The 19,141-nt window shown below is 44.3% G+C and overlaps 1 protein-coding gene across 2 annotated transcripts; it reads right to left on the bottom strand.

Annotated features, from left to right (window-relative positions):
- Nucleotides 1-5,527: 5,527 nt before the first annotated feature.
- gigyf1b (GRB10 interacting GYF protein 1b) lies at nt 5,528-18,540 on the bottom strand. Of its 2 annotated transcripts, none has more exons than XM_030792640.1 (24): nt 18,321-18,540; nt 16,730-17,219; nt 16,361-16,424; nt 15,799-15,928; nt 15,516-15,611; nt 15,279-15,393; nt 15,082-15,187; nt 14,285-14,801; nt 13,957-14,062; nt 13,017-13,190; nt 12,756-12,898; nt 12,362-12,593; nt 12,059-12,225; nt 11,650-11,747; nt 10,148-10,248; nt 9,124-9,197; nt 8,820-8,954; nt 8,451-8,663; nt 7,623-7,807; nt 7,005-7,165; nt 6,724-6,890; nt 6,552-6,596; nt 6,285-6,393; nt 5,528-6,110 (listed from the first exon to the last, which is right to left on the bottom strand). In XM_030792640.1, the coding sequence occupies exons 3-24, from the start codon at nt 16,393-16,395 to the stop codon at nt 6,043-6,045; spliced, it is 3,177 nt and encodes a 1,058-aa protein (XP_030648500.1). In that variant the 5' UTR covers nt 16,396-16,424; nt 16,730-17,219; nt 18,321-18,540; the 3' UTR covers nt 5,528-6,042. The 2 variants fall into 2 exon arrangements, with proteins under 2 accessions (XP_030648500.1, XP_030648499.1); XM_030792639.1 differs by having other exon boundaries at nt 10,148-10,251.
- Between the last annotated feature and the right edge of the window lie 601 nt (nt 18,541-19,141).

A 19,141-nucleotide genomic window follows, 5' to 3' on the forward strand; every position in this document is an offset into this window, starting at 1 on the left:
CAATTTACACACGGTGGTGAATACAGTACAAGTCGGTAAAGCCAAATAAAGATGAAATATCAGTGGGAATGCAAAGGAAAAAGATGGACTCTAACTGACATTCAGTCGATGAAGTGAATTTTGTTAATTACTACCCCTTCAAGACGAAAACATTCCTTGTAAGGCAAGGTAAAATAAAATAAAAATCAGTATCCAGGTTTTTCGATTTTGCATAGAAGTCTGATAGTCTGTCTGGCGCACTCTTCCTTGCGGTCTCCGTTTACAGTCTCGCACTTGACTCGTGCACTGTCAGCGAGGGGGCTTGTTTGAAACGGTGGAGGGAGGGACTCTGAAGCTGACTTGATGTATTGAGTGTGTAACTAGAAGCGGAGGTCAAATCTGAATTCAGTTTCTCAATCCGGGAACAGTTGGAACACATTCATGCATGTTCAAACGAAAACGAAACGATACTTCAGTGTCCAAACACACCTAAAGGTAAATTTGTATTCACAAACACTGCTCTGTCGAGCACCAAAAATGTAAGAGTGCGAACCTTTGCAAATTGTTATTCATTCATTTTAGACAAGGTATTGTGCTTTCGGTGTTTCACACCAGTGAAGACTGTCTGTATACGTAAGGAAAGACTCGCATCATCACGATGTGTTTGGCGTGGATTACATTTCAGTGGGAATGATTATTGAAAAATGAAATCTGGCAGTAGAAATAAAACAAAGAGCAACAGCATCGTTTACTAACAAATAATTAAGCCATTCAAACTGAGAACAGCCTGTTTCGAAACTCTTACAAACATCTGTAGAGATTGTCTGGCACAAAGATTCCATTAATCAGAAAAAATGGAGTCGAGTCAACAAAGGACTCAGACGGCGACCTCTCATGCCAAATACGTTTGTGGATCAACTGGTCCCCCATCGCTCATTCTCCCTCTGCCTGTACGTCTTTTGTGACTTTTTCTGAGATCTAGTTGCAAATTATTCTGAGGATATTACAAATAATGCTAATGCAGTCTTGAGGCACAGGTAACAGTTAGATCCACAAGTTAGTTTAACGGACAAAGCAATCTGCTGCTTGAGAACTACTGACAAAAAAACCCCTATGCCTTGACTGCCCTCTTGTGGATTACTTATAATACAACCGTGCGGGTTTCTTGCGCAAACTCGTCTGAGATAGCATCACAGATGTCCATCAAGGTTACGAAATGACCATTTCACTTTTCTGCTACGTAATTTGGCCACGAGACGATAAAGATTCCAAACGATAAAAGCAGCGAGTCGATTCAACGTTTAAAAACTTTATTTTCGTTTAACATATTTGATCTTGTCAAAGAAAAAACTATGCCCTTTATTCTGTTGGTGGGCCTCCCAGTTGTCTTGATTTATGCAATAGACTTACATTCCAAATCAGTTTTTATTTAGCTGACTGGCATGACTGGGAAAGGTATGGGAGGTCCACACAACCCTGCTTTTTTCTTTTTTTTTTCTTCTTTTAATCTAGCGTTACTTGTTTGTACTTCCACACTTTTATGCAATCACAAAAAGTATCATTCTTTATCTGTATCAATCAAAATGTTGCAAATAATTATTCACTAGAGCATTTACATACAAACAATACATACAGAACACTGTGGAAATGTTGTCCTGTTACTTGGTAACATAGTCATAAAAGGGCATTCTTTTTTTTTTTTTTTTTTTTCCTTTTCTCTCTTTTTTTTTTTTAAAGTCAGCCCAGCTAAAGTCTACCCCACAAGCTCCACTTAGCAGATGGATAGAAAATGGACGTGGGTTTTATAGAACTGTCTCTGGGTGTGTTTCTTTATGAGTTAGAATTTCCATGAAATTACGCATGGCAGCTCTATTCTGTACAGTTAAGGCATGTAAAAGAAAACTGACTTGAGGTGAACAAAAGTCAAAAAACAAAAGGACAACTGGGATCATTTGTACATTATTTACAGAGGCAGCCGGTGCCAGGGTCAGAGGTCAGCCCAAACAGACCAGCGGGGTACAGATGTGTGAGTCTCTCCTCTGATAAGAGCGCCGAGTCTCTCTATGCTTCCCACATTGCTGGAAGTAACCCCGGGATGGCGTATAGGGGCCAGTTGCCAGGATCCAGAACCTTCCGTGGAGTGGCAGAGAGACCGCATTTGTGCTCTGGATTCGGTCTCTCTGTCAGCTGGCCAGGATGGGGGAAAAGTCCTTGGTCACTGTTCGTCACTTTGTGCCCAAATCTCCAAATCCTGGTTGGTCACAGCTCCCCGGCTGCTTTAATGAGACTGTGTAAGTGACAGCAGGGTGCCGGGAAGGGAAACTGACAGCTGGCTCTTCTCTCCTTCTCCTGTTAGTGGACTGAGAACAGAAAATAGGAACAAAATGTCTCATATACAAGCTTCTGCATGGTTAAGGCAATGTAAAAAAAAAAAAAAATTCTGAACCATTAGAAACAGAGGTTATAAAGAGTATTGTAACGTAAACTGGGATCATGTGTATATAGCAGTAATCCCAATTCAGCGTGCAGTAACAGGGATGAATAATATTTAAGAGTTCCATCGACATGCAAAGAAACCATTAAAATGCATTTTTGATGTAAACATGACTGAGACGAAAAGTTGCGTACCTGCCTTTCCTATTGATTATTCTATCGCAACGCTATCAACTTTTCTTTTTTTTTCTCTTTCCACCGAAAGTTTTGACATGTCTTGTCAAGACGAGTCCTCCTCTTCATTTGTGAGTGTGACAAAACACTGCAGTCTTCCAGATACTGTTCTCATGAGTAGAGTAAGGATGGAGAGGCAGAGGAACACTGACAGTCTATTCCTCTGGACCTTTCCCACATTCAACATGTTTTCACTAGAGAACTACTCCTTTACTCTTTCATCCAAGGGTCAGGGGTTTCACAGTTTTTGTTGTTGTTGTTTTTTTTATTTTTTTAAACTCGATATAATCCAATACCTCTGTCCTTTCATAGACTGTTTTTTTTTTCTTCTTTTAAAAGGCATTTTTTAAAAAATACTTTTCTCTAGTATAATAAAGGGTTTTATTTTTTGACAAACATTCAACTGAGCACTTTTTTTTCTTTTTTTTTTCCTTTTTTTTTTTTTGTTTTGAATGTTTTAAAATGTTTCCTTCATTTCCTAGCGGGGGGGGGGGGGGGGGGGTGTCCTCAGGTCCGTTCCCTCGAGGAAACAAAACAAAAAAAAAAAAAAAAAGAGAGAGACGCCGCGGCAGCCGGGGTTGTGGCGTAGAGCAGAAAACGCGTTTAGGAAGACGATGGCCAATCCCTCCGTTTTTCTGGGGTTCTCTTCTCTTTCGACCATAGTGTCCGTCTCTCTCTGCAAGCAGAAGCGATGGAAGGACAAATACAGCCAATCAAATCTCAAAGACAGAGCTCAAGTTCGGAACCGCCTGGCTTTTCTTCTTTCTCCGTCGTTGGTGCGCCAGTCTTTTTTTTTTTTTCTCATCCTCACAAAAATAGAAATCCAACCGTAGAATTAAAGAGTAACGTTTTGCTTAGAGCAGAGATCGTCTCAAAGTCTTTCTGGATCAAGTACCGATTAAACTCCACCGTCTGTAACTTCAATGTCTTTCTCTTCAGAAGATAACAGGCGTGTGAACGAGAATCCCAGACCCCCACCTTTGACAAAATGTTAAAGGAGAAAAAAAAAAAAAAAAAAGGCGCAAAAAATGTAGTTGATTTTGCATTCAAAAAAAAAAAGGAAAAAAAAGAATAAGTCAAACTGCTACACACCGCAGATCCTTGGCTTTCATTTGCCACTTTTTTTTTTTAAAAAAAGGACAACAGCACGTCTGTTGCCTCTGAATTAACGTAACGTCCGCAAACACGTCAAACGTCTCGTCCAAATGGAACTGTATCCACAGTGCTCTACGAGTTAATCTGGTCGTGAAAGGGAATACTTTGAAATCTCCTCTTGCTGTAGCTGATTTTTCTGTTGTTGTCTTTTTTTTTTGGGGAAAGACAGCAGGGCAAGGCAGTGTATTCAGCATGTCCATGCGGTTTTTCCTTGTTCAGAATCTTCTGTTTAAGATAATAGGCATTTTCAGAATGGTGATGTGTCTTCATCTAATGTCTCTCTTTTTTTCTTTTTCTTTTTTCTACACGTAGAGAGAAGAGGTCTGGCCTCACGTTTGTGTACTGTTACATTTGTTTGTTTTTTTTGGAATACATTCATTCATTATACACTTTTTCATGGAGGCAAAACAAAAGGAAAAAAAAAAAAAAATCAAAAATACAATAAGGTAGCAGCCTCAAAAGTGCTCCAAATCATAAAGTTCAAATACTTTTCACTTTGTATACAACAATAAAAAAATAAATCGTCCTTTTTGACAAGAGAAAAAAAAGAAAGAAACAAGTAACGTAACACAGCAATTCTCTGTATCTCAGACACAGACACGCACACACGCGCTCACACACACACACACACACACACACACACACACACACACACACAGGATCACAGCGCCATGCCGACTGACTGTAAACCAGTCGTTAAAAAAAAAAAACAAAAACACAGAAATACTCTCTCTAGCACACATAGTGAGCTCAAGGCATCAGTTAACATCTGTCTTCCAATACTTCATCTCCACGTCAGAGACTACGAAATGAACTGTTCACGAGTAGTTGTGGGGTTTTGTTTGTTTGTTTGCTTTTCACTTTTATATTACGTGTGAAGAAGATGGCGGGGGGGGGCAATAATTAATGCTGTCTCACACCGTTCAATGAGACTGCAAAGAGAACAAAACAGCTACACTTTCAATCGAACAGTTTAAAATAAAAATAACAATGGTCATAAAACAAAAGAGAGCCCACTGGTCTTAATGCCCTTGTACGGGTCAGGAGGCCAATACAGCACCGATGACGGGAGACGGGCCAGCTGCTTCCCTCAGCCAGCATGTCATTTCCATGACAACCAAGTCGTGAAATCGCATGGGGTGGGGGGGATGAAGCATCGGAGAAGAACGTAATGTTTAACCGCCCTCTCTGGTCTTTTTTTTTTTCACCCCCACACCTTTCCACTTACAGAACTATGTACAAAAGACCTGCCACACATTCCTTTGCCCTCAAACACACACACACACACACACACTCATTCACATATACACGACCATACATGCTCTTTTGTATACATGTCTGATGAAGTACAAAAATTCTCTGAACAAAATAAAAACATGGCAATTGTTTTTTGTTTTTTTTTCCATACATGTTGGTAAGCAATAAAATTTGTGCAGATTTTTCATTACCTCACACGCTCAAAATCACACTCATGCTCACAAAAATAGTCATTTCATAACCTAATCTAACATCTTTCTAAGGTTTTTTTTTTGTTTTTGTTTTTTTTTCCATTTCTTCTTTTTTCTTTTTTTTAAACAAGTGCAAATATTCAAGTTTTTTTAAATTCAGATTTTTATAGCTTTGTACTTTTGTATAAACATAAAAAATACAACAGTGTTTGTCTTTTCATGAAAAGATTTGTTTTCTGCTAACCGAAAAGAAAAACAAAAACAGAACAAAAAAAAAAAATGCTCTCCTGGTTGCATCCTCACACTCCTGGCCTAGTGAAATGAAGAGGTTAACACCCTCTGTTTATGTAATGTATGTGTACACACTCAAACACACGCAGGCACGCACGCACGCACGCCCTCACACACGCCTGTGTATATTCAATATTCTAAACATAATATATGCAACAATATTTTCACACATTTTGCATTATAAAAAAAAAAAAAAGACAAAACTCCATTTCAAATATTGAAACTTTTGTTATAAAGTGCATTAGCTTAGTTAAGGTGCTTACTGTAAGAGATGACAGAGATTCCACTCTGCACATCAAACCTCACTTCCCTCTTCCCAAAAGAGAGAGAGAGAGAGACAAAGAGAGAAAGAGATTAAGAGAGAAAGAGAGAGAGAGAGAGAGAGAGAGATGAGAGTGAGTGGGCCAGGCCTGAGCTTGGCCTTCTCACTGAGCAGTGCACATTCTTCAGCTGAATCCTCCAGGATTAAGGCCTCAGGTAGACTCAGGTAGATTCTGCTGGATCAGTAATCCTCCACTGGTTCCATCTCCCCCAGAATCATCCGTTCCCCGCCACCCAGGAATGAATAGCCTGCAGGGCGCGATAGCAAAGGCCGCGTTAGGCTGGGCGTTCGTTAAGTCAACCGCGCTGCATAAACTGTTGATTTTATTTGGGGCTCATCTCCGCGCTGTGAATTAAAGACGGTGAGAGATGCAGGCAGATTGGGATTAACACAAGAGGTAAATAGTATAATCTGATATTAACCCAGGATGCTGGGATCTGAGTGCAGCATCATGGTCTGTTTCTTCTTTAATTTCCCTCCTTGTCCGTCGTAAACTCCAGTCTTTCCCATGTGGGCAGCCTGAAACATGGACTAGAAACAGACAGGGGAGAGGGGCGGGTTAAAAGGCAAGATACGCAAGAGAGCAGTTTCACACATGCAACCAGCCCCCCCCACCCCCCCCCCCAAAAAAAGCATCGATTCTGTGAAAGACTCCAGTCATGGTTTCAGAGGGAGCATGCTGTGCCTACCTGCAGGGGGAAATTCATGTTCATGCCTGGAATCTCCTTCGAGAGCTGTTAAAAAAAAAAACAAAACAAAAAAAAAAGAGAGAAATGAAGACTGATTTCGTAGCCCTGAGGTAAAGCCGGAGAAGGCGATGTTCCGGCGGAGTGCCGCGCTGCGGTGCATTGGCTGTCGTACCTGCTGTTGTTGCTGTCTCTGGTGATTGGCTTTCTGTTTGGCACGGCGCTCCAAAAACTGCTTGGCAAACTCTTTGGCTTCGACGGTGTCTCCCAGGTAAGAGCGGATGAAGTCGTGAACCTCGTAAGGAGACTCCACCTCCTTCAGGTAAGCCACGATGGTGGCCACTGTCGGGGGTTAAAGGAGAGAGGAAAGCGTCACGTCCGGGCTTTGTGAAGAGCGGGGGGGGGGGGGCTCAGGCGGAGAGAGAGAGAGAGAGGGGACAGGACTGGTTTGATTACCGTCTAGTGAGGAAGAGGAGTTGTTGGCGGAGGTGTTGAGCGCGTGCAGCATCTGTTCGCACCAGGTGGTGAAACCGTCTTGAGGCTTCATGCCCTGTAAGAGCTTCAGCAGCTTCTCCTCTTCCTCAGTGCGCTTCCTCCGACTCAACATGTACTGCTCACTGCACAGAGATTAGAATACAACGTCCACACAGTCAGGGGATGAGATACAGAGAGCCTGTTAAGTGTGTGAGAGAGTGAATGTGACAGAGTGTGTGTGTAAAAAGAAAGAAAGAAGGAGATTATGTGACAGATAGAGGACGTGTGTGTGTGTGTAAAAAGAAAGAGTATGTGACAGATAGAGAACGTGTGTGTGTGTGTGTGTGTGAGTGAGAGAGGGAGGGAGTATGTGACAGACAGAGGGCACGCACTTGTGTGTGTGTGTGTGTGTGTGTGTGTGTATGACAGAGCGTGTCTGCGTGTGTGTGAGAAAGACTGTATGTGACTTTGTGCGTGTGACAGGTTGTGCCTGTGTCTGACAGCGTGTGACACAGGTACAAAAAAACCCCCAGGATGAGCCGGTAGAGCGCGCGTGTGTGTGTAAGTAAACGCGCCCGGCGGGTGGGGGGGGGTACACACCTGAGGGAGGGGCTGCTGCGGCTGTTTTTCAGGCCCATGTTGCGGAGGCTGGCTTGGTTCTTCACTGCCTCGTCCCAAACACCCATCCCCACCATGTTCCCGCTGCCGACCTTGCCGTCCATGCCCCCTCCCGTCCACATGCTGCCCGAGCTGTCTCCCCATTGGCCCATCGTCAGGCCCCCATGCTGCAGGACAGACCGATGACCCGCACAGGAAGAGACATTAACACATTGCTGGGCTTCTCGTGTATGTTTTCCGAGCAGCTACATTCACAAAACAGTCCTGCTCACGGACTAGATGAATCAAAAACGACAGGTGATGAATCGAAAACTAATTTGATACAAAATATTAATTGAAATAAAATTCTGATGCCAAGTATCATGCCAGGTAAGTAACGTTACGTATCGTCGGTGTGTGTACGTGTGTGTGTGTATGTGTGTGTGTGGGGGGGGGCAGGCGTGTGGGTGAGTATGCTTAATGAAACAGTGATGAAGAAAAGGCAATTAAAATGAAAAATCTGTCTAGACAACTTTGCATAATTACTCAATTACTCTTTCTGAAAGGTATGGATCTACCAGGGGAGAAAATCTCCCCTTGTCTCCCTAAGTTCAAATTTAGATTTGGAAATGTAGCTGAAAAACCAGAATAGCGCAGCCACACTACAAAGTATTTGGTATAACATAAAACGACATGATACACCTGTTTGAAGTATCCTAGTTTCTTCTTAAACAGACTGACACTTCAGGTCACTGGGAGAGTGACTGTGTGAGTGCGACGTGTGACAGGTTGGAGTCAGGCTGATTTGCGTGACTAGCGTACGGTCATTACCCTGTCTCTCTGCTGTTGCTGCTGCTGTTGGACTCTCTGCTGCTGCTGCTGCTTGTGCATTCTCTCCGTCTCCAGCTCCAGCAGGTTCAGGCTCTTCCCGCTCTTAGACAGAGCTCCGCCCTGGGCTCCGCCCCATCCGGAGCCTGCCTGGATACCCTGCTGCTGGGTCTGCTGCAGCAGCTTCATAATCAGCTCCTGCTGCTGGCGACACTGCTGCACTCCCACACACATCGACACACACACACACACACACACACACACACACACACAGACAAGACACAGACAGACAGATAAAGTTGGGAACGGCACTCGAAGGTGAACACGGGACATCGTGAGGATACTGTCCTTAACTGTGTGAAGGGAGCTCACCTGTTTGCGCCGGTACAACTCCTCCTCCTCCCGTCTCTTCTGCTCCTCCTGCTGCCTCCTCTTCTCTTCCCGACGCTTGCGCTCCTCTTCCTCACGTTTGACCCTGAGTTCAGCTTCACGCCTCTCCTGCTGGAGCTGCGCGCACACACACACACACACACACACACACACACACACACACACACACAGAGTGAACTCTTAAGTCCAAGTGCAGATGTCAAGCAAATAACGGTATGACAGAGGGGAGCAGGGTACAGCATGAATGCCAAACAGACATAGTGAGACGTTGGTAAGAATCCGGTACCTTCTGCAGCTGCTCGAGAGTTGGACCCTGAGGTGAATTAGTCATTGTTAAGTCCCACAGACTGGCCTCACCGCCTGGTGGAAGAGAACACGACACAGATGAGCCTGTTTTGTAAATACGGTTCTCAAAAATGACGCTTCTCTGTGTTCGCGCTTTAGGCCGTCATCACAGTGACCTGGCTCTGTGTTAGACGGGCTTAACCGCACAGTTCTCTCTCTCATCCTCCTGAAACTGTGCCTTTAAGGAGAGTCAACAGCGCTGCTGGGTTCTGGTGGAGCGGAAACAGAACGGCGGCGGCGGGGTGAGACGGGGCCTTTTTTCGATTCCGGCTCCGCCGAGGCGTGCCAGCTGGCGTGTTTAAGTCGAGCGATTAAAGCGAAAAAAAAGGATATTCGCTAAAATTCCCTTCTTGGACTCCCTTCTCGTGGAATGAATCAATCGCTGGGGAAGTCGGGACAAGCAGCGAAGAGAGAGAAAAACTGGGTCGAAGACAGAGGGGCTCTCGCTCCTGTCCCCGTTTCTCTCTGTTTCTCATTCTCAAAATCAGAGATCTCCACACTCACATCCCTCACATTCTGGTATAGCACATCCATGTAACGATAACTAATGATCGCATGTAAAACAGGGGCTGGTATGCATAACTGAAGGAAAAAAAAAAAACCCTGGTTTTTGACCTGGGTTGAGCAGAATTTCATTTCTTCTTTTTACAAATCTTATTTGTCTTTTGATTGACTTCTCAGTCACGGTGCCTCAACTGGGTTTTGAAAAAATTATATATACAAATATTTCATCGTGATCATTTTGTTTGGCAAACAATGAGGTAATGGGCAACAGGTGGGGTTTTTAAGCAGGGCCCTGTGCGTAAGTGCCTCTGCTTTGGCAGGGTGCACTTTCATTATTCTTCTTAATCTGTTTGACTTTGTTTCTTCCATCTGTCTTTTCGGCATGGCCTTCTTGCCTCGCGCCCATGCGCTGTCATTCCTCCCTCTCTTCACACTCTGCATCGTTGCTGTAAGGTTCTCACCTGTTTGCTGTGAAGCTGAGGTATGCATGTCCCACATTGGCCCTGTGTCTGGCACTGACATGGACCTGTTCATAGCAGGCATCATCCCTGGTTCTCCACACCTACTACACACACACACACACACACACACACACACACACACACACAGACAGACACAAGCCATAGCATTTTACCCTCTGTCAGTGAAATGGGTTACAGAAAGGACGGTCATTAAGATGTACACAGTATATTTCAAGGCTGTACACGACTCAGAATTGTGTCAGTTGAATCGGATTTGGCTGTTCAATATGAAGGTTCGACTCTTCGTTTTTCCATATAGACTTATCTGGCAATCAGAAAATCCATTGGCATGAGTTTCAGCGATGATTTCGACCACATTAACATAGTCAAACGCAACAGAGTCGTGGCAACCCATTTTTAAGCTTTTACAAAAATCAATAAGACAGCTGCATATGACGGCCTGGCTGAACTGCTGACGTATAAAGCCGGGTTACCATATGGATTTGTTGGAATAATGAGACAGGCAGCAGGCATGTATTTCAGTTTAAACCAAGCTCTTTTAGCCTATTTTTTTAAATGTCACTTTAAACATTAAAAATAACACGTAAATGAATAAACAAATGAAACAGTTTAAAATAAATTCACGGCACTGGCCACTAAGAAATAACCGACATCTCTTCTTCAACAGGATAGGCCTACTTTATTTCTCTTGAAAAATAAAAACTAACAAATACATATTTTATATTTGCCTTGTAAATAGACTCATTTCGTGCATTGTGTGTCTGGTAAACCTGCCCAGACAATTGCAGAGCGGCCGCCTAGCTGTGCAACTTTCAAGTCATTTCAAGTGGTTGGCAATATTCAGTGTTGATGAATGATAAGCGAATTCTCGCATACAGGGTTTGCATTTAACTTTGTTAGGGTCGTCCTTCAAAAGTTAAAAAAAAATGCCACCGTACTTGAGACTTCTGAGACGTGGTTATAGCTACGCTAGTTCACCAACCACCCCACCTCAGGTTTCAGCTTCTCTCATCGGTTAACCAGCACCAGAGCATGTTGTCACGTGAATTTTTCAAAAAAAATTTTAGCGAGCGCACCAGCTAGCCCTGCTAGAATATAAAAACTTACTTATGATTCCCCTTATTTATAATTCCTCACTGAAATGTTATCCCTGAGGATTTCTGTAAGCTTCAACCTGTTTAGGCCTCTTTGCTGTAATGCACGCTGACTGACAAAAAAGAAAAGGAAACAAACAAAAAACCAAACAAACATAAACCACAATAACATTGCTCGACCTGAAGAACCTCAGTCGACTGACGGGTCTCCAACAGAAGATTCAACTCATCGACTTTCAGGGGGCGGCCCTAATCTATCAGTCAAACTTTTTTTTTAATGCATGTATACAGGAATACATGAGTACGTAGTGTATGTCAATGCAATATATTCCCTCCTTCGTTTGGACGCCCGACTCTAGGCGGCTGAGCGAGGAGGCTAAACGCTACCTGTTCATGTGCTGGAATCTCATTTGCAGCTGCTGGTACAAGGCTGCAGTGGCTGCCTGCTCCAACTGCTTCTTCAGCAGCTCTTGGTCCATGTTTCCCTAGGGAGAGAGAGAGAGAGAGAGAGAGAACATAATGCTACGCAATCAAAAGTAATGGTATCAAATAAAGCATTTACCACTCGCGCTATCAATTCATTGCATGCCGTCTAATGCTGCTATTCCTGCAGTCAGCAGACATGCCATATTGGAAGCGGCATAAATTGGATATTTTAATAAGGGGAAAAAAATAAAACCTGTCTCTGCCTGTTACTCAGTAACGTGCATATTTCCGAAGAGCAGAACGTGCCCTGCCCTACAGTCTCTTATTCAAATTCCACACTGGTCTGTGCGTTCGCAGGGCTTTAGCTCACCAGCAAGGGTGGAGGTGAGGGTCCAGGGGAGAAAGGCACGCGCCCCCACATCTTAATGACGTCGCCCAGGGGCTGGAAGCCCTCGTCGCAGCCCCTCTTCACCAGCAGAGACATGGTGAAGTAGCCTGCCTGGAACCACTCACACATTTCCACTGTGGTGAAAGGACCTGGTAGGAGAGGAAGAGAGGTGATGTGGGACGAGCCTGGAGAGAATGACTGATGGCTATGGGATGGGGAGATGAACGGGAGGAGAGAAACGCGTGCGTGTGTGTGTGTGTGTGTGTGCGCATGTGTGTCATTTACCTTGGATCTCGCCTTGGGGGTCTTTGTAAAACCATTTCATGGCAGACTCGTGGGAAAGAGGCAGAGCGCTGGCGGAGTGTGAGAGGGTGTGCGTGGGTGGGTGCGTGTGGGCGTGTGCGGTGGGGTGCGGGTGAGAGTGTGCAGCTGCGCTGTGGCTCTCTTGAAGTGCTTGAGTGAAACACTCTTCTTCGAGTGTCGTGTCCTGCAGGGAGGCCACCATTTTCTCCGCCTCCTGCAATCAGACAGAAGAATATAAAAAAAACATTCACACCTCTCACCGTCATCCACACTTCTGAAGCCGCAAAAGGAATTACACACAGTGAGTGGCTTGGCTGATTTAGTGCGTGTGTGTGTGTGTGTGTGTGTGTGCGTGTGCGATGGAAGGCGCACAAACCTGCTGCAGGTGCTTCATGCCTTCCTCCTCCTCAGTATCCCCCCCTGGTGGTGGGAGGTCAGTAACGGCAACGGGGGGCGGAGATGAAACACTGGCAGATGAGCTTTGAGTCTGTTGAGTGCTACCACCTGCTGGTGCTCCATCTAAAAATACAAAAGAAAAGAAAAAAAAAATTCAGAGGGAAATAAAATCCAAGTACAACACCTACAGATACCCATCAAGATACCCACCCACAAAATATGCGCTAACAGAGGAACTTACCTTCGTTCTTCACGGGGCAAGTCTTTGAGGGGTGAGTGACAGCAGCCAAGGAAGTCTCTTGCTCAGTAGGGGTAGACTGGGGGAGTGCGGGGGCAGGGCCAGAAGCAGCAGGAGGAGAAGAGGAGATCCCAGACTTCACATCCCCCTCCGAGACACTTGGAGCTTCACTCTCTCCTGCCAAGGTAAACAGAGACAAATAAAGAAGGAATTAGCAGTGGTGTTGGACATAAAAAAAAAAAACGAACTTCAGGCGCTGAGAGAGAAAATACAGAATTCTAATATTACAGAGTAAAAAGAAATGGGCTAATACATGTGCACACGGAGATACAGACTAGAAGTTACAGTTCTCAGTCGAAATACTGATGATTTTGACTGGGTCAGGTGGATGGATGTTAATTTCTGAGTAAAAAGAAACACATTGCATGTCTTCTTCTATGTATCCCTTGTAAAACGGCTTTAAGTTAACAGTAATAGGAGTGCAGGTCAGCTATACAGAACAAAACCCAAAGAACGTGTTGTGTGTGGAACAGACCCGGCTGGTTCTCAGAGCCTTAACGTTTCCTCCAGAATGACTCAAAAACAGCATAACTAAATATGGAGTCACAGCCTAAATTCATTATATTTCATTTTTTCCATCTATAAAACAGGGCAAGTACTATGACCTATTTAAAGTCCTTTATGAGAGGAAACGCCAAAAGGAAAAGAAAAAAAAAAAAGAAAGAGTAGCTGAAAATGTTGAAACCTGCATAAAAACGTTGCTCAGATAAATGCACGAATGTTCAGTTAGACAGTGAGGGGCGGGTCTGCGGACAGATGGGGGGGAAAAAAAAAAAAAAAAAAGAATCGCTCCTCATTGGTATTTTCAGTCGCTGGCTGCTGTTAAACATAATACAGGCAACATGGTTTGTGGTATTTGCAGATGACGTTTTTAAAAGCACACCTTTATCTGTAGGACTTTCCTTCTTCTCCTGACTACTCTCCTCTTCCTCCTCCAGCGCCTCAAACTCCAGCTCCTGGTCTTCAGGAATGGCATCCCTGGAGCTTTTCTGCAGGAACACAATATTTTTAGACATTCAAGTTTCGGCACCTTTGAAAATTTCAGAGAGAGAGAGAGAGAGGGAGAGAGAGAGAGAGAGAGAGAAGATCTTCGTCGTTCTTTTCTCGCTGTCGGCGTACGACGTTTTCAGATAACCATCCGCCGCGAACTTCGTTCAGACCGAGACCCGCCCGCCAGAACGAGAACGTGTGTACGCGTAAAAAACACGCACCTTGATGCACATGAAGGCTCCGGAGGAGTCGAAGGTGCCCATTTCTCCGTCCTCCTCGTCAGTGCACCATTCGGGCAGGCCGTCCCTCTCGTCCTCCATGCCCTCGCTCCCGGCGCGCCTGCGCCCTCCGTCCCCCTCGCGGAAATCGAAGTCGAACTTCCTGCGCCGACCCTCCCCGCTGCCGTGGTCTCGCCAGCCCGCCGACCGCGGACCCCCGTCTAAGGGGAGTAGGGGGAATAACAATGAACAACTCTGACCTTGGGTTTCACTGCTGTGTGAAATCACACGGTGTCTGGAATGGAAGTGTCTGCGTGGGCGCGTACCCTCTCTTCGGGATCCGGCGATTCTCCAGCTCCCTCCTGGCTCTCCTCCGTCGTCGTCCTCCTGCTCCTCGCGGAGGGTGCGCCAGTTGTCGCTGTCGGAGCGGGCGTAGTCCTTCCTGCTGACCGAGCCCGACTCCTCAAAGCCGACCCGCGCGCCGTCTCGCCTCAGCGGCTTCTCGAAGCGCCGCTCGCCCCTGAAGGACGACAAGGGGATGACGATATAAATCGCAGATTTCCATGACCGCGCTGCTCGCTGAGTCATTACACTTTATGCTACGTCACACTTAAAAACTTACAGGAAAAAAAAAACCCTTTTATATCACAGTCGTACCCATGGCATTATTACATCACAAAGACGTAACCTACATCAAAATGAAACATTTTAATTTATTCAAAAATGTGTTTTCTCTCAAGCCTGATAATGAAAACGTACCTTAAGAAGCAAACATTCCTAGATGTATTAAAGTAACGCACCTATCATCCCAGCTTTGACTGCGGTGCATCTCTCGGCCGCGGCCAAAGCCCCCGTCTCCATCATCCACTCCTCTTTGGTAGAACCCACTGTCGCCTCTTCCTCTCCCTGCACACCCACAAAGGTCAAACGTCAGCCAACCCATCCGTGGTGAGTGGAGTGTCTCAGACTGCCTTTTCTTTTCGGGACATAATCTTACCTCTGCCTCCCCTGGTGCTACCGCGGCCTCTGGTCACCCCGGCGGGGACGGCCCCGCCTCCTTTTCCCATGAGCCTGAGCACAGCCACGCTGTTCACAGACATGGAAAAGTTCCTCTGGGGAGAGACAAAAGGACGGAGAGAGAGAGCGAGAGAGAGAGAGAGAGAGAGAGGGCGTGACTCACACAGACTCCACACTGCCGACATCAGCACTCAGACCAAATCTGGACGGGACCAACCTGCTCCTCCTCGGTCAGAGGCACCAGAGCCAAAGGCTGCAGAGGCTCGTCCTGGAGGATAGCAGCAAACTCCTTATCCTGCATATCCTCTGGGACCTGGACACACACACACACACACAAACACGCATGCATTCGTTTCATTTGTGCAGTTGTGCGTTCATGCGTTCTCAGCTTAGAACACAAAGTAGGCCATCTAATTAAGCTTAAGCAGCAGTGTTTGCAATGGCTTTCCGTGCAGTTTGTGAAGCAAGAGTCTTTTGTGGGAAAGATGCCGTCTTCTCACCTTGTTATCTTTGACATAAAGTGCTAACATCTCCTCGCGGCCGTAGCGATATTCGGCCAGCTTGGACTTTGGCATTGCTGGGGAAGGAGGAGGGGATGTCACACTCCCCCCTCTGGATAGTGCACGGAGCCTGGATGGAAAACAAATCAGCACCCTCATCATCACCATACATGTCACACTATACTAATGATTCACCGCGACTTTCTCCCTAAGGCACGTCGGAGTTCTGCCTCTGCATAGATCTACGTATAAACTCCAGCAGTTTAATTACACATACACAGACATCCATAACTAACGTAACAAAAAATGACTGGCATTTGTGATTCATTGTTCAGAGGAGCAACACACTGGTGTCTAAACATCATCTGGAGCGGTGAGATGGTGATGTACAGTTACTGGGTGCGCTGAAGTTGTGAATTCCTGCTATCAGTCATTACCACTAAAACCTCAAAATTTAATACCAGTATTTGTGGACAGCTATGTGTCCACAGTCTTTTCTATGACACAGCAAGACAACAGGGGGACAGGGAAGTGACGAGTGAGTATGGAGGAGTTGGCTTACCATTCTGGACCGAAGTTAAGTGTCTCAGCAGTCATATTCCTCTTGTCCACGGGGCTCAAAATTTCTGTCAGCACAACATAACGTGTCAACAGGCTGTGCTATATCATAACATTACCAGGGCTATTCATCTATGATGATATATAACAAAACAACACATGTATGTAAAAAAAAAAAAAAAAGATAACAAAATACCATACAAATACTATAAAGTCCAACTACCCCCACATCAAATTACTTTACATCTATATGTGAGATCGTACAAAAATGAACTTAATGCTGCATTGACAGATGCACAAAAAGGGAGAGAAACAATTTTACTAAGAAGTATAGCTGCATCTATAAACTCATTTCCGTGAAGAGTGCCCTTACCGTGTCCAAAGGATAGGACTGGATAGGACCAGAGCGGAAAGGGAAAGACCAGATGAGGTGTTGATATATTTTTTTTTTTTTTTTTTAGAGGCTATTTGGTTCTTCTGTGTGCTGAGGTGGACTTTGTTGGGCAGAGCTCTGGGACAATGAGCAAAAATAGCTGCCAAATATAAGGAAAGGGGGAAATGGGCCAATGGAGATCAGGCCAAATTCAATAGTTCACTATAATTAGTGATTCTCCGGAACCTTCCGCTAAATAAAGACGATACCAGAGGAAAAACTACTATTGACGATTATTGTGTGGCAGCATGAACATTTATGAGAGTTAAGGTGAGGGAATGGAACAGGGCAGTTTATACTGCTCCCTCTATTGCCAAGTGTCTCTCTCTTTTTTATTTCTCTCCTTCTTGGTCTGTGTTGTTCTCTTTATCCTTTTCTCTTCAATAATATTTCTACAGAAGCACAGCTTCAGATGCTCTCTTTCATACACCTGTGAAGAAATAAAAACATAGGCCAGTGTAACATAACCCACCTCAGTGTTTCGGTTCTACGGTTGATGAGACGTTCTGACAAGATGTGAGTACATATTTATGTTGAATAAGTGTACAGTCAGAGACTGCTTTGTTAACCAGAAAAATAAAGTAAACCATGTAAATTGGTCGAAACTAAATTACAGTTGAATACTTCATACTACAAAAGAAATGAGCAAATACGCGACCCACTAAGAGTAATTATGTAGATGATGTCACATCTACGCGTACTTTTCGTGGATTAAGAAAACTTCACTTCAAAACACCATTCAGTTAATTTGTGAAAACAACCCGGGATAAACAAAGCTGTCAGCCCAGCTCAGTTATCACACAGTAATGCCTTTCGACAACCACCGTGATAAACTTCAATTAATCTGTACTTGACAACTACCTTGATAAACTTAAATTAATCTGTACTTCGGTTAATGGGTTTGTGCTAGCTACATGTTAGCACACTCCGCTACAGCATACCTAACAGGCTAAGTACTATGATATGGCGAGAACGAAAACCAAACGAAACACACTTCTCCTTCGCAAAGGACGTATCAATCTGCAAACACTTACTTTTTTAACTTCGTAGGGAATAAAAACAATGTGTATTCTCTTACGACAACAGCGGGTACACGGAGGACATTACGCATCAAACCTAATGAGTGACACGAGATACTTAATTCAGCTAACTGGCTGGTAGCCCGTCAATCTTTAACTGCAAAAGACACAAAAATGTTTTAAAGATGGGAGTTTCATTAATATGCATATGTACCTTTACAGTTTTAACTAAGCGATGCACTACTGCAATATGTGGAGTAAGCAACAGCGTCACTGGTACCCCTGTTTGTATCCTTCACCTCTCGCGAATTCTTCCCCAAAATCCACTTCGGTGTGTCAAGGCCTTGCATAACACTGACTGTTTATGGCTAAAATGCGCTTAATAAACTAAACAATCTTTACAACATCTTTATCGAGCAACTGTTACTTGAGTATGGGAATTCCGTTTAAACTAAAAAACAGTTGAATGATTCAGTTATTCGGAACATTTTTTAGTATATTTTGCTACTCACCTTATTGGTGAACCAAGGGAAAGCGAGCCAGCTAGCTAGCTAGCAACGGCAGGCTAGCTAGCAAGCCAGAATTTTATTTTTCAAACTTAAACCTCGATCCAAGAATCCACTTTTAGCACGCGCGTGCTTCGAAGTAACCAGCAGATGATAAAGGTATATATATGTTCTTTGCACTTGCCTTTAATAACTATAACCTATAACGAAATGTTGTTTTTTTAAAACTGCAACGGTCGCCGTGAGTTTTTCTGTCTCGCTCGGTCGTCTTGTTTGTGTTTTACAAAAATGGCTGTCCAACATGAGGCATGTGATAAATCTATCCAATCAGCGTAGAATTTCCTCACATACGTCTTCTTCTGCGACAAAAGCAATACACACATTTTTATAAATTAGAGAAAGCCTGCCATCTAGTGCCTCACAAGAACAAGGTTGTATTTTCGATTTATCAGAATGACGTATTGTATTACCCCATGAACTGTGCCAGGTGAAAGAAAAGAGTTCTGTTTGTCTTGGTACTTTGCCTGTTCCCCTTTACACAGAGGAAACTATTGGAACTACTGGAGGTTTTCGCTGATTCAGTGACTTTGCTCTTATTAGTAGCATAGAACCACCGAATCAGTTGGCTGACAGCGCAGTCGGCAACTTGAAATGTTTAAAACTATCATGTGGATCTTAGAGAGCTGTGCTTCCGTCCATAACAACAAATGCACCCTTCCCCATAATGCAAAACCCACTCAAGCCGACACCCAAAGAAATTCTGAACTTAAAAACTGTTGCCTCTTTTTGTTTTATCCACGCTATTCCAATTTTACAATTACAATTTA

The sequence above is a fragment of the Chanos chanos genome, chromosome 15 (genome assembly GCF_902362185.1).
Source record: "Chanos chanos chromosome 15, fChaCha1.1, whole genome shotgun sequence".
NCBI lineage: Eukaryota > Metazoa > Chordata > Actinopteri > Gonorynchiformes > Chanidae > Chanos > Chanos chanos.

Excerpts from the sequence above, each read along its gene's own strand:
- gigyf1b (XM_030792639.1), bottom strand. The coding sequence starts at position 16,395 with ATGACTGCTGAGACACTTAACTTCGGTCCAGAATG. Across the intron at positions 11,748-12,058 it reads CCTCACCTCCACCCTTGCTG|GGAAACATGGACCAAGAGCT; the intron begins GTGAGCTAAAGC and ends CTCTCTCCCTAG. Across the intron at positions 7,808-8,450 it reads AGCAACAGCAGAGAGACAGG|CATGGGGGCCTGACGATGGG; the intron begins GTAATGACCGTA and ends TCTGTCCTGCAG.